We start from the raw sequence: 13,448 nt of genomic DNA on the forward strand, positions 1-13,448 counted from the left end.
GCTTATAGTCAGGTGCGCCTTATAGTCCAGAAATTATGATACTTTTTAAAATTAAGATTAACAACACTGCTGGTAGCGCATTGCGATGCTGCATTGGAGTCTGACATGGTGCAAGAGTCGCCTGCTTGTGAAACAACATTTCCATGCCCTATTTGTTTCACGTGTGCCTTTACTCTAATTGTCCTTTTTCTTCTCCTCACAATGTACTAAAACCTGTGCTTACATGCTTCATACTGTTGTTGATTGCCTAAGAAGACATCCCCCTGTCTTTTTATCTTTTTTGAGAAGCAAAATGCATAACATCATAAATGACACCATTTTATCGAAAGAAGCATTCCTGTTTTTGCAACAACCTTTTAACCGCATGGCATTTTTTGTGAAATAATTTGCATTCTGTTCTTAATAAAAGACATTTCAAAACTCATGATGCCTAGTAAATGGGTGCACTCATGCAATCAAAAAGGATTAGGGTGAAACAATTTTCAAAGAACAGTCAATGTAAATTCCCATAACCCGCATCACTTATTTGAGCAAAAGCACTTTGCTGTTGCTTTCCTGAGCTTATAGACATTGCACTTTAGCTGTTGGTGTAAATTGCATATTCCTATTTTGGTCACAGGTGCCACTCAAGTCACTAATGTGCACATATTGTGATTGAATCTCTGTGCTCTGTACATCATATTGAAAGTGTTCACTGATATTACCCTCGGCAGAAGCCCTGGCCGCTCTGCTTCGGTATCATTCCGCTAAGAGTTAATCTAATAAAACTCTACAGCAGAATGAGATCAATAGAGTATGTCCCTCTGCTGTGCACTCCAAATTCATCCCCATATAGTCCTTTTAGTTAGGGAATAATTGATTGGTCGGCTGTTGGTTATTCCTTTGTTTTGGAGTTTTCAATAAATTTTAAGGGTGTAACGGTACATGTAATAGTATTGAATCGTTTCGATACGTGGTGCTCGATACGGAACGGACGTGTACCGAATGAGTTTCTGACGTAATGTAAACCTTACTTTTCGAGGCTGTGAGTCGATCGGGTTACAGTTTCTTTCTGTAGATTATATATTTTTATTTAATTATTTATTCATTTTTTTAACCTGTCCTGTTCAGCTGTTTGGCACGGAGAATGGAAGTCTTAAGTGCCCGGATAGTCTGAACAGTTTTAATGTTTCACATTGAGAGTCTGACATACTCGCTTTGTGATCATTCAACATACCTCATTTATTATGACAAAACAGCCAACAGGAAGGGGTTATGGGGGAACAAAAGAAAAAAACACTAGAGAAGAAAGGGAAGAAACACAAAACACAACAAGAAATACATTGAACGCCTAACTACACTAACTACCAATATGTTGGTGCTATCGTCAGCTAAATGTATTTCCGGTTGACACCATATGGGGGGGGCCTGTTGACCAGGGAAGGAGGGGGAAAAAGGTGGGGGAGTCCATAAGCTAAGTGATAGAAAAGGGTAGAGTGTACACAAATCATCTCTGTGATCTAGAACCCAGTAATAGTGTGAATCCCTTAGGGGTGTAAGCCCGTTGGCGACCGACCCTACACCTCAAAACCGAGGTACGTACCGAACCGAGATCTTTGTGTACCGTTACACCCCGAGTAAATAGGGAACACCATGTGCACGGGCTGGTCAACAGCTGCTTGAAAGGGAAGCGAGTCTTTCAGACTGAACTGAATGTGCTTACAATATCACTGAGATGAACTAGAATGTGTTTTATCCCGACTATTATCTTTAAACAAAGAAAAGAATATGACCATCAAAATAAATGGTAAAATACTGAGATATTGTGCTATATTCTTGCAGACGGCACAGGTCCACTCAGGCATGAAATGCAGCTTAACTGGATTTTTATGTCAACGCAAAGCTCGCAGCATGTTTTGGAATTTGGCTAGCAGTTCTGTGCAAAGATATCCATACTGGCAAAGTGAGGATGTGTCCTTGATGACACTGGTTCAAAAAGTGACAGTTTTATGCATCAAAGTTGGTATTATTCTCTGCTATCAAAGGTTCTGTCTGAGTTCCAGTGCAAATATGATAACTGGTATCAGGTGATTTTTTTTTTTTTCTAGCCTGCGATCAAGTTGCAAGCATTCAGATACGGGATTTCTGTGGGTGTTTGGTGTTTCATTCAGAAATATGTCAACAGCATGCCCTCTGATTCACGGCATATATCAATCGGCGCAGTGAGTAGTGTGCTGTTTAGTAACCAGTAACCTAAGGGTCAGGGATTCTATCTTGGTTCCACCGAGTAGCGCGACTGTTGTCTGTGTCTGTGAACGGGTGAATGTGAGCCAATGTAACTGTGTAGATGAAAGTACTGTATAAGGACTTACCATTTACAATTGCATTAACGCAGTATTGTTATGATTATCATTATTTTATTTCTAAAATCAGTCAGTGACTTGAGCGATCGGGCTTGAAAACTGAAGTGCCAACATTTCAGTGCATGATGTGTGATCTCCCTCAGCCAACTTTTCTGCATCATGAGGTTGGCTTGTATTCTCTGCGTGGGATAAATTCCCAATTTCCAAAGCAAATTGAATGTTTTCTGATTCATTCCCCACCTAAAACAGGAAAAGAAGCAGAGAAAGCTGATTAATGAAGCGTTTAAGTGGGAATTTATTCTTGATTTTCATCATCATTTTTTTTGGACTGTTTTCTCTTACGTAGCTCCACACTGACATGGACAGGAATGATGGACGGACCAAATATGTCCTACGTGGTGAGGGGGCTGGCTCTGTCTTTGTGATCGATGAGAAGACAGGTAACATCCATGTCACCAAGCCACTGGACCGGGAGGAGAAGGATGAGTACCGTCTCATTGCCACGGCCACAGACAGGCAGACAGACCGTGCCCTAGAGCCCTCATCACAGTTCATAATTCGAGTGCAGGATATCAACGACAACCCACCTGTCTTCGAAGAAGGTCCTTACAGCGCCACCGTGCCAGAGATGGCAAATATAGGTACAGAATTTAAATACCTTTTTTAATTTTATTTTTTTGAATCAAGAGTAAAAGTAAACAACAACAATTTTAATAGGTTATTTTATTTGCTCTTCCATATGAGAAAATATGTAATTAATTCAACTGCATTTAGTTGGATGGTGGTCAAAGTTTGAAATCGGATGCACGCGTACAGTACGTACATACTGTATGTCTGTAATCCATAAAATATGTGACGGAGTGGGGGTGGAGGTCGCGGATAAAACAAAGCCCAAAGACAGAAACTGGTCATATGTGAAAAATATTGGACCAAACCACAGCAAATGCACATATACGCTGGTATGAAAAAGCATCTGAACCTTTTGGAATTTCTCACATTTCTGCATAAAATCACCATCAAATCTGATCTGATCTTTGTCAAAACCACACAGACGAAAAAACAGTGTCTGCTTTAACTAAAACCACCCAAACATTTATAGGTTTTCATATTTTAATGAGGATAGTATGCAAACAATGACAGACGGGGGGAAAAAAAGTAAAAGAACAACCATCACACTTAAAATTGTGTGTGCCCCCCCCCCCCCCTTTGGCAGCAATATCTTCAACCAGAGGCTTTCTGTAGCTGCAGATCAGTCTGGAACATCCATCAGGACAAATCTTGGCCCATTCTTCTCGACAAAGCTGCTGTAGTTCAGTCAGATTCCTGGGATGTCTGGCATGAATCGATGTCTTTTCGTCATGCCACTGCATCTCAATGGGGTTCAAGTCTCGACTTTGACTTGGCCACTCCAGAACATGTATTTCTTCTGAAACCATTCTGAAGATGATTCACTTCTGTGTTTTGGATCATTGTCTTTTTGCAGCATCCATCCTCTTTTTAGCTTCAACTGTCTAACATACGGCCTCAGGTTTTCCTGCAAAACTTTTGAATTCATTCTTCCATTAATGATTGCATGTTGTCCAGGCCTTGAGGGAGCAAAACAGCCTCAAATCATGATGCTCCCTCCACCATGTTTCACAGTGGAGATGAGGTGTTGATGTTGGTGGGTTGTTCCATTTTTCCTCCACACAAGTTGTGTGTTACTCCCAAACAATTCAACATTGGTTTCATCTGTCCACTAAATATTTTGCCAAAACTTCTGTGGTGTGTCCAAGTGCCTTTTGGTAAACATTAAATGAGCAACAATTTTTTTTAGACAGCAGTGGTTTCCTCCGTGGAGTCCTCCCATGAACACAGTCTTGGGCATAGTTTTACATATAGTTGATGTGTGCACAAAGATATTGGAGTGTGCCAGTGATTTCTGTAAGTCTTTAGCAGACACTCTGGGGTTCTTTTTTTTTCAACCTCTCTGTGTATTCTGCGCTGATTCTTAGTGTCATCTTTTGTGGACGTTCACTCCTTGGGAGAGAAGAAACAGTACCAAACTCTCTTCATTTGTAGACAACTTCTCTGTCGATTGATAAACATCCAGACTTTGAGAGATGGTTTTGTATCCTTTCCCAGCTTTATACAAATCAACAATCCTTGATCGCTGGCCTGCAGACAGCTCTTTTGACCAAGTGATGATGCACATCAGACAATGCTTCTCATCAAAACAATTCTTAACAGGTGTGTGTTTTATAGTGGGCAGGGCAGCTTTAAACCACTTATCAGTGATTGGGTGCACACCTGACTTAAATTCCTTGGTAAAAATAGATTTCAATTATTCTTTAAGTCTCCTTGGGTAGAGGGTTCACATATTTATTTTTTCCCCCTTTTTCCATTGTTTGCATGCTATCGTCATTAAAATATGAAAACCTATAAATGTTTGGGTGGTTTTATTTAAAGCAGACACTTTTTTTTTCATCTGTGTGATTTTTTTGACACAAATCAAATCACATTTGATGGTGATTTTATGCAGAAATGTGTGAAATTCCAAAAGGTTCAGATACTTTTTCATACCACTGTGTACAATTAAATACTGCATTATCTACAGTATATACTGTATGCTTGATTCAGCTCAGTTTAAAACTGTTTAAGTCTGCTGCAATGGGCTCACAGTTCTGCAACCTTAGTGTGGAAAAGCAGAATGGATGGATTGATGAAATGTTAATTACTTTGTCTGACCAGCAGGTATAAAATGTTTTCACTTGCAAAGTACTGACAGCGGCATGCGTTCCAAAGCCAAAGTGACCTCTTAATATTTCTTTGACCGCTAAAGGATCATGTAAAATGTGACAGACGTGCTTGGAATGGAAATGAGAAGCGCTAGAAGAGATAGGAATATTTTTTTACACTTACATTGCAGGGGAATTTGGAATGACAGGAAGTGTTTCCAAATTGTAATTCAAAGCATGGCTGCGGAGAACCTGTATGTACTAAATGTGCTCTAATCTACATTTAAACTCCACTCTGCCCCTTGCATAGAAGCTTAACTCTAAGTGAGCACTCTTGCTTTTTAAATGGGGAATTGCTTTGTGTTATTTAAAAAAAATGCCTGTTCCAAACTTATTAGTTTCAAATAAATGTAACTCCTCAATTCAAATGAAGTTAAGACTTCGTGTGTGGGGCAAGGAGGCTTAGGAAAAGAGGAATGTGAAGCCAGGATAGGCGAATGTGAGGGGCGGCAAGTAATGGCAGGAGGGACTTGTGTAGAGTCTTAAAACATTGCCGTTTCCTTTGTTGACGGAGTAGAATTCAATCCAAATGGCTAAGTTAACAAGTTGGTCAAGGGAGAGAGATTCTTATCTGGAGGACAATTTGCCCTGAAAGTGTATACGACACCTAAAACGAAATCTTAAATAGTATTATTATTTGAATTACAATCATATATTGAGATGATTCAACTCTATTCAACTATAAAAAACTACACATATGAACTATATTCAGGCTATTGGGCATTGAGAAATCTGTCTTTAAATATGCCGTTGGGCTCCTCCTGTCATCGTAGCTCTTCGGCGCCTCCATCTTAGTGATAACACCTCTGGAGTAATGATTTCAGTGGATTTAACATTGAGCAGAATGGAGGAGTAAGCGTTTTTTTTTAGCGATTCTGGTTAAAGTTTGGCTCTTCTAAACGATATAGTCGATCCAGATGTAGCCTGTGACATAGAGCCATATATGTTGGACTCGTATTTGGAGGAGGAGGAAGATTCAGAATGAGAAAAAAGCGACACAGACAACAAACCCAAGGCTTTCTCCCTGGACGACCAGAGCAGACTGGCAAAACAAAATGTCACCGTTGTTTTTATCTCTGTACTCCAATATTATTACAGGATACTGTTTTACAAGTATTGATGCCGGCTTCACCGGCCTTCATATTTTTCTCTGACTGACATGTACAGTGAAAAAAATACGTGTTTGAACATTTGACCAATCTGCAGTAATTCAGCCCTGTCATACTGAATAAATGCATTTTTCTCATATTTCATATTCCATTTGGCACAAGACTGTTATTTGTCATGAAAATACAATTTACAGTGAAGAAAATAAGCATTTTAAAACCGGGCTATTTTGCAAGTTTCCCCACTTAGAAATCATGGAGGGCTCTGAGTCTTGTGTCAAATGGAATATGAAATATGTAGAATGTGTTTATTCTGTATGACAGAGCTAAATTACTGCATATTGGTCAAAACTGACGACTTCACCTCTCAAAACATTTTTTTATGCCACCGGAGTTTAAGCGGACTACTACGGCCTTGTCATTCCCCTCCGGTGGCCTCGGCGAGCCCGAGCCGAAAATGGCACACTCTTGGCAGACACGCAAGAACCATTGGTGACAGTAGTCGGCGGTGCAAGCCCAAGCCGAAAATGGGGCACTCTGCGCAGACACGCGAGAACCTGGAGTGACGGCGCGAGCCATAGCCGAAAATAGCGCACTCTCATATCTCATGTATTTGACATAAAATAAAACACTTAGCTTACTCACTTCTACTGCCTGCCCATCTGTCCAATGGTCCTTCTATTGTCGGAAATACCGCGATCTAGGCAGACATACTGGCCGGCATCCGAGTGCCAGCGCCGGACACGGGAGTGCTCCCCTCTTTATTAAAGGCCACCTACTTATTAAAACACGTGACATGATACCATTATTTGAAATAATATAAAACACTTAGCTTACTCATTTCCACTGCCTGTATCTCCATGCGTCCCTCCAATGGTCCTTCGTGTGTCGGATTCACGGTGAAAAGGATCTTTTGGAAACCCAAAAAGGCTCACACCACTTTCCCTGGTGTAACAACAAAAGCCTGCAGCACATCGGGCTGGCATGACGCAAAAAATAAAGGGAAAACTCCACAAAATCCACAGAACTTGAACCAAAACAAACGTGGCTGCCGGGTGAAGTGTTCATTTGGCATCTTCCTCAATCTGAGACTCTGGACAGAAGTTACTCATTTTCATGATGCGGGATTCAAAATGTTGATTAACTCATTTGCTCCCAAAAACGTATAAATACGTTCTATTTTCAATTGTTTCAGTGTTCGAAAGACGTATTAATACGTCTTTTACGTTTTTTCAAAAGAGACATCTCTGGGTTGTGATTCAATTTATCTCCAAAGCACAAAGCTGAAAATCCATTTTAAAGCAATAAAACTGGCCACTGGAGGGCAGTAGCGCATTTGGTAAGACCCGCAACCCTCTTCAACGGCAACGAACGGCCAAGCCTAAAAGCCGGGGCGAAGGTGGAAGACGACCGAATGGATGCCAGGCGGCGGACGACCGAGCAGAACAACCGGTAGGACGCCCGGGATGCCAGGCGCTGGACGACCGAGCAGAACGACCGGAACCACTAGATGCCGTTGAGTCCGTGCTGCTCGCGAGCAGAGCCCGCAGGGACTTAAAATTCATCTTTTTGAGACAGGCAACGATGAGGGAAAAGTTTAACCAGCTGTCGCGGCCACATTAGCATCATCTTTCAGTTAGTTATGTGTAAATAAATTGTTGCTTTGCTATCAAAAGCTCTATTTGTCTTGTTGTTTCTGTTATTTTTTAAAAGGAAAACATTATTCAGATGTTTGGGATGTAACTAAAGCAAAAAAAAATAGATGTGTTAAAGTCAAAGTTATGTTTGAAATGTATGCTTTCACAAAAAGCTCAATTTCTCCGTTTTTTCATCAGAAATTGGAAAATTGCTCAAACTAAGCTATTTTCTAATGCTGATTTCTAAAGAACGGAAAAACATGTGAACTTTTTTTTTCTGCTGAAAGAAGAGTCTAATCTTTCTTTTGGTGGGTTCCATGTTTATATAACAATAGAACAGAATTTTCTGTGGGCCTTGCAAAATCTGTCAAAATCCAGTAAAGTAGTAGCTGCTAGTTTGTCGATAAATTTCAAAATTATTGTAATTTTCTATATTTATGAATATATATATATTCCATCAATCTAAAAGATTGAAATAGTTCCAGTGTAAAACTGCTCTGACTGACTGTGGAGATGCACTGACATGCACATCTAAGGTATCATTTAGTGTTGTTCATTTAGCCATACTTTACCTTACAGTAGATTTAAAATAACAGTTGTTCTCACAAATCATTTTCCTCCTCCTACATTGTTTGGCTGTAGACTCAGAAAAACATCACTCATATGCTTCTGCCCATAAATATAGTATTTGTGTGTGCTGCTCTATACAGTATGGATGCAAAATGTCTCCAATGCTTTAAGGATTTTGTTTATTTCCAGTTTTTCTGCTAAGTAATTCAAAAACTGCTGCGCCCAAATTGACACTCTGTGAGCCGTAGAGAGAAGATTTAGAGGAGTAAGAGGGAGACCGTGAAAGCAGCAGACGGTCCGACTGAACGAGGGAGCAAAAAGAAATTGGAGACGGGGATGAAGAGAAATGAAGTGAGACAGTGGGTGTCGGAGGGTGGGGGGAGGTTAACAGTAGCAGAGTGAGGGTGTGTGTTTGCGTGGGTGTTTAGATTAGGTGAATAAAGTATTTGTCACATGTTTGTGTGGAAATAGATAGCAAATGCTTGAGTGGGAGAAGGTGTAGAGGATGTGTTTAAAAGCTGTTGAAAAGACCTCAAGTGGTGCTGTATTTTTGCTATTTTACTCCAAATATTCCTTATTTTAATTTGACCCGGCCCTTTTTTCGAACCTCAATTCCCTCTGTTTTCCTCCTTTCTATCCTCTCTTACTCATCTCTCATCGCTGCAGGCACTTCGATAATACAGGTGACAGCGACAGATGCTGATGACCCGACTTATGGGAATAGTGCCAGACTTGTGTACACACTAGTACAAGGCCAGCAATACTTCTCTGTTGATCCCCAGACAGGTGAGTGTGTCTCTATATTGGAGTGTGAGTGTGTGTGGATCCATCTGCTACTCAGTCCTCGGACAATACCTGATGCTGTGTCATTACTAGGATCACTGATTGTGTTTACATGCACAAATTAATCGATTGTGTGGTCTCTATTATCTAAACTCTTCGTTCTTTGTGCAGTGCCAGCTTCAGTTCTTTATGTTTAGTTTGCCTGGCAAAAATATGGCTGCTTCGGAATGTTAAGGCTACATTTGTACTGCAGGATATGATGCCCAATTTATAGTTTTTGCCCAATACTTTTATGAATTTTTGAATATTATAGAAACAAATATGACTTCTCATGACTCATGACTTGTCTTTATTTGTTTTGATGCTTCTACGCATGCGGGTCAGTTTGCTCAGTGCGTGTCGGAGTGCGAATCGGTGCTCATGCGTAATACTTGAACGGACTCAATGGACAAAGGCAGTTTGAACGGGCACCCCAAAAAGAAAGATATGACAAAAAAATCTGAATTGTGCATTAAGACCTGCAGTATGAAACTCGCCTAAGTCAACGAAGTTGGTAGGTGCCAAACCCTGAAATATTTCATAATTAAGTACAGTGGTACCTCTACATGCAAAGTTAATTTGTTCCAGGACCTTGTTTGTAAGTCAAAATGGTTGTATGTCGAGCAGGATTTTCCCATAAGAATACATTATAATTCCATTAATTCGTTCCACTGCCCAAAAACCTACACTAAATCCTTAATAAATACTCCTGTTACTATTGCAAGTAGTAATTACAAAGCGCAAAACAAATAAATTATGGATAAAAACCATAATAATACTAATAATACTGTATAATGATAGTAATAATAATAATAATTAGGGTTCTTCCGATCGTGTTTTTTTGCTCCCGAGCCGATCCCGATCGTTTTAGTTTGAGTATCTGCCGATCCCGATATTTCCCGATTCGATTGCTTTTTTTTGCTCCCGATTCAATTCCAATCATTACCGATAATTTTTCCCAATCGTATACATTTTGGCAATGCATTAAGAAAAAAATGAATAAAACTCGGACAAATATATACATTCATCATACAGTACATAAGTACTGTATTTGTTTATTATGACAATAAATCCTCAAGATGGCATTTACATTATTAACATTCTTTCTGTGAGAGGGATCCACGGATAGAAAGACTTGTGACTTTGTATATTGTGACTAAATATTGCCATCTAGTGTATTTGTTGAGCTTTCAGTAAATGATACTGTGGCTATCCCAAATGCATGATGGGTAGTGGAACCATGACTGTGCGTAGTGCTACCAATTGATATATCGTCTCTGCGTTGGGGGAAAAAAGGTGTTAAGACAAATATCAATTGCCACCTTGCTTCCCCACATTGCTTCCCATGATATTTCTTATCGTAGGGAGAGGGATTGTAAGGCTTTAGCTAATTAAAAAAAGGCTCCAAAGGCTGCCAAAGTTCACTCTACTCATTTTACGCTGCCATTTATCTCTCTATATAGGTAAAACGGCGTCATTACAGATTGAATGCGACAATGAGTGAGAGGGTCGTGCAGCGCATGCATTAATTGCGTTAAAAATTTTAACGTGACACACTTTTTAAAAAATTTAATTGCCGCCTTTATCGGGATAAATTTGATAACCCTACCTTAAGCCTAAACTAAAGACTCTGGGTGAGTGTAACATATTATGTCTGTAACGTTAAATACAATTAGAACACTATTTAATTGAAATATATACTGTATACATATTAAAAAAAGGCATGGCTGATATCTTTTTGCCAATTCCGATACTTTGTAAATGACGTGATCGGACCTGATCGATCCCGATCGATCGGGACATCTCTAATAATAATAATACCTGTATGTAACGAATCGGGTTCTAATGTGGCGGACTTTTTTTGCTGTACCTGAACGCAGTGCGGGGCTGACATGACGCTGAGCAAGAGAGCGTGGCTCTACTAGTATTGTACTTACTGTTTTGATGCCGGTGTCAGTGTTGCACAAGTTGATGCAATGAATGATTAGAAACCTGACGAAGCTGGTGATATCTTTGGCGATGTTACCGCAATAAGAATTGTCACCTTAACACTGGCGACTGGAGGTGGACCGTCGGCCGAGATTGACGTTCTACGGCCCTATTGTCAACCCAGTTCATGGAAGCTTATATTTTGCTCTCATTTACATCTTCATTTTAATGGTTAGTGTCACCTTTTCTTTTTTTCTCCACATGCACTAACCTTTTTGGATCCAGTGTTGATTTTTCTCACAAGAAAATCAGCCGTGCGTCTGTCTTCTGGCAAAAAAAAGAAACTGCGGCGCTGTCAGAAATCGTCGTATTTCGAGCATGTCGTCGAAGGTAGAACCAAATGGCGAGTCAAATTTTACGTCGGATGTCGAAAAGATTGTGTGTCAAACCGATCGTATGTCGAGGTACCACTGTCGAAGGATCTTAAAATCATATAAGTGAATCAAGAGACAGTGCAAATTAGCCAGTATAGGAGTAATTTTAATTAAATTTCTCATCGTGGTCAGAAGCCTTGCTGCAGCATTCTATAACATTTCGAGGCTTTTTATACGATGCATGGGAAAACTAGAGAGCCGTACATTACAATAGTCAAGGCAGTACATAACAACTGTGTGAATTATTGTTTCTGCGTCACTAGTGGATATGATTAGCCCTGTCAACTTGTATGGTTTGCCTGTATTTTGTGCGGGATTTCAATCTTTTTAATGGATACAGCATACAATAAAAAAACAAAATCATACAGGAAAACATGAAAGTAAAACAAAAACAAACAAACAAAATAAAACAAAACAAATGAAGCATATACAGTATATACTCTATATTGTAGTGTCTACAAGGTCGCCAGCTTCGTCAGGGTTGTCAATTGTTTATTTGCAACGAGAACACAAACACGGTTACTGCCCGCTGTCGGCGACGCCAACATCACAAAAACAAAAACCTTCACACTAGGGGTGTACCATCTTAGGCACCCCACGATTCGATTCAAATACGTTTCAGGGTGCTACAATTCGTTATTGAACGATGATCATGGTATTGACGATGGTCGCAAGTGTCACGATTATCGATTCATCATTGTTTTCCGAAATTTCCAGGTTCGCGGTGAATCAGTGACAGGCACACTTTTGCTCAATAGACGATGTTTATTGATTAGAAAATGCAGAATAAATGAAATTTATTGATTACAATCCCACAAAAGCAAGCAAACAGATATCAAAAACAGGCAAACAAATGGTAAAGTGATGCTAGATTTGAGTTTGTCAATCTCAGAATCCCCGCGTTATGTTACAGCAAAACTAGTTGTCCCTTAGAAATGAAAATTGCTTACCGTGACAAACGAGTGGGAAGCCAACAACACGTCAGTAAAGCGTCAAATGTACAAAAGCCAGGCGATCCGTACGTGACCCGCTGGTTTGACCTCACTGGTCGCCAGGAAATGTTCGGTTTTTGTAGGGACGCACCCCTCGGAGGCGGAGAGGCCAACTTCTGCCCCCGAGCGGCACGGCCCCGTCCAATCACAAACATTTAAGCTACTTTTGGTTCAGCCCCCTTGAAAAAGGGCTTTTCACATGGGACAAATGAGCTGTGCTGCAACAGATGCCAACAAATGGTATGGTACTATTGGACCCAGGCGTGTTGTAAAACAATACTCTGGTGCAAAACAAGTTATCTCGTGATATTCTGAAGCGCGTCTCCTAACTATGGGAACAAGGTGAAAAACAACAGAAGTTGTTACAATCTATGTCACAGAAGCAATCATACATCACAAAAGCATAATGTAATATTTTCCCCCATCACTCATACATTACTAATTAATAAAGTAGCCAAACAAATTATGTCCGTTATTTATTTAAAATATCCTAATGATTTAACAGGAATAATGGAAACATGCCCATACAACAAAAAGCTGCCCTTAAGCTGTTGTATTTTTTTTTTTTTTAACAAAGTGCAAAAATATTAACCATTTTAAAGGCAGTACTTTTTCCCAACAAGCCTATACAACACACAGCTGACCTTGAGATGCTCTTTTTCACAAAACGGTGCAAAAACATTAGCTGTTTCAAAGGCAGTACTTATTTACCTCAACATTACAATAAAATTTACACTGGTGGAATGAATTCCACATTTTCTGGAACGAAACAAAGTATGATAAATAAGACTTCTTTTAACCAATATTCTTTGTTTTCACAGATTTCTGTACTATTTCGA

The 13,448-nt window shown here is 39.8% G+C and overlaps 1 protein-coding gene across 3 annotated transcripts in view; it reads left to right on the plus strand.

Moving 5' to 3' along the window:
* The window catches only part of LOC130929630 (uncharacterized), a 441,235-nt gene that overhangs the window by 257,004 nt on the left and 170,783 nt on the right, over window positions 1–13,448 (plus strand). For all 3 annotated transcript variants that reach the window (XM_057856964.1, XM_057856962.1, XM_057856963.1), the window contains 2 exons: window positions 2,689–2,983; window positions 9,099–9,218. In XM_057856964.1, coding sequence (XP_057712947.1) covers window positions 2,689–2,983; window positions 9,099–9,218 — 415 coding nt within the window. The remainder of the gene's footprint in view (window positions 1–2,688; window positions 2,984–9,098; window positions 9,219–13,448) is intronic.

The sequence above is a fragment of the Corythoichthys intestinalis genome, chromosome 14 (assembly GCF_030265065.1).
Source record: "Corythoichthys intestinalis isolate RoL2023-P3 chromosome 14, ASM3026506v1, whole genome shotgun sequence".
Taxonomy (NCBI): Eukaryota; Metazoa; Chordata; class Actinopteri; order Syngnathiformes; family Syngnathidae; genus Corythoichthys; species Corythoichthys intestinalis.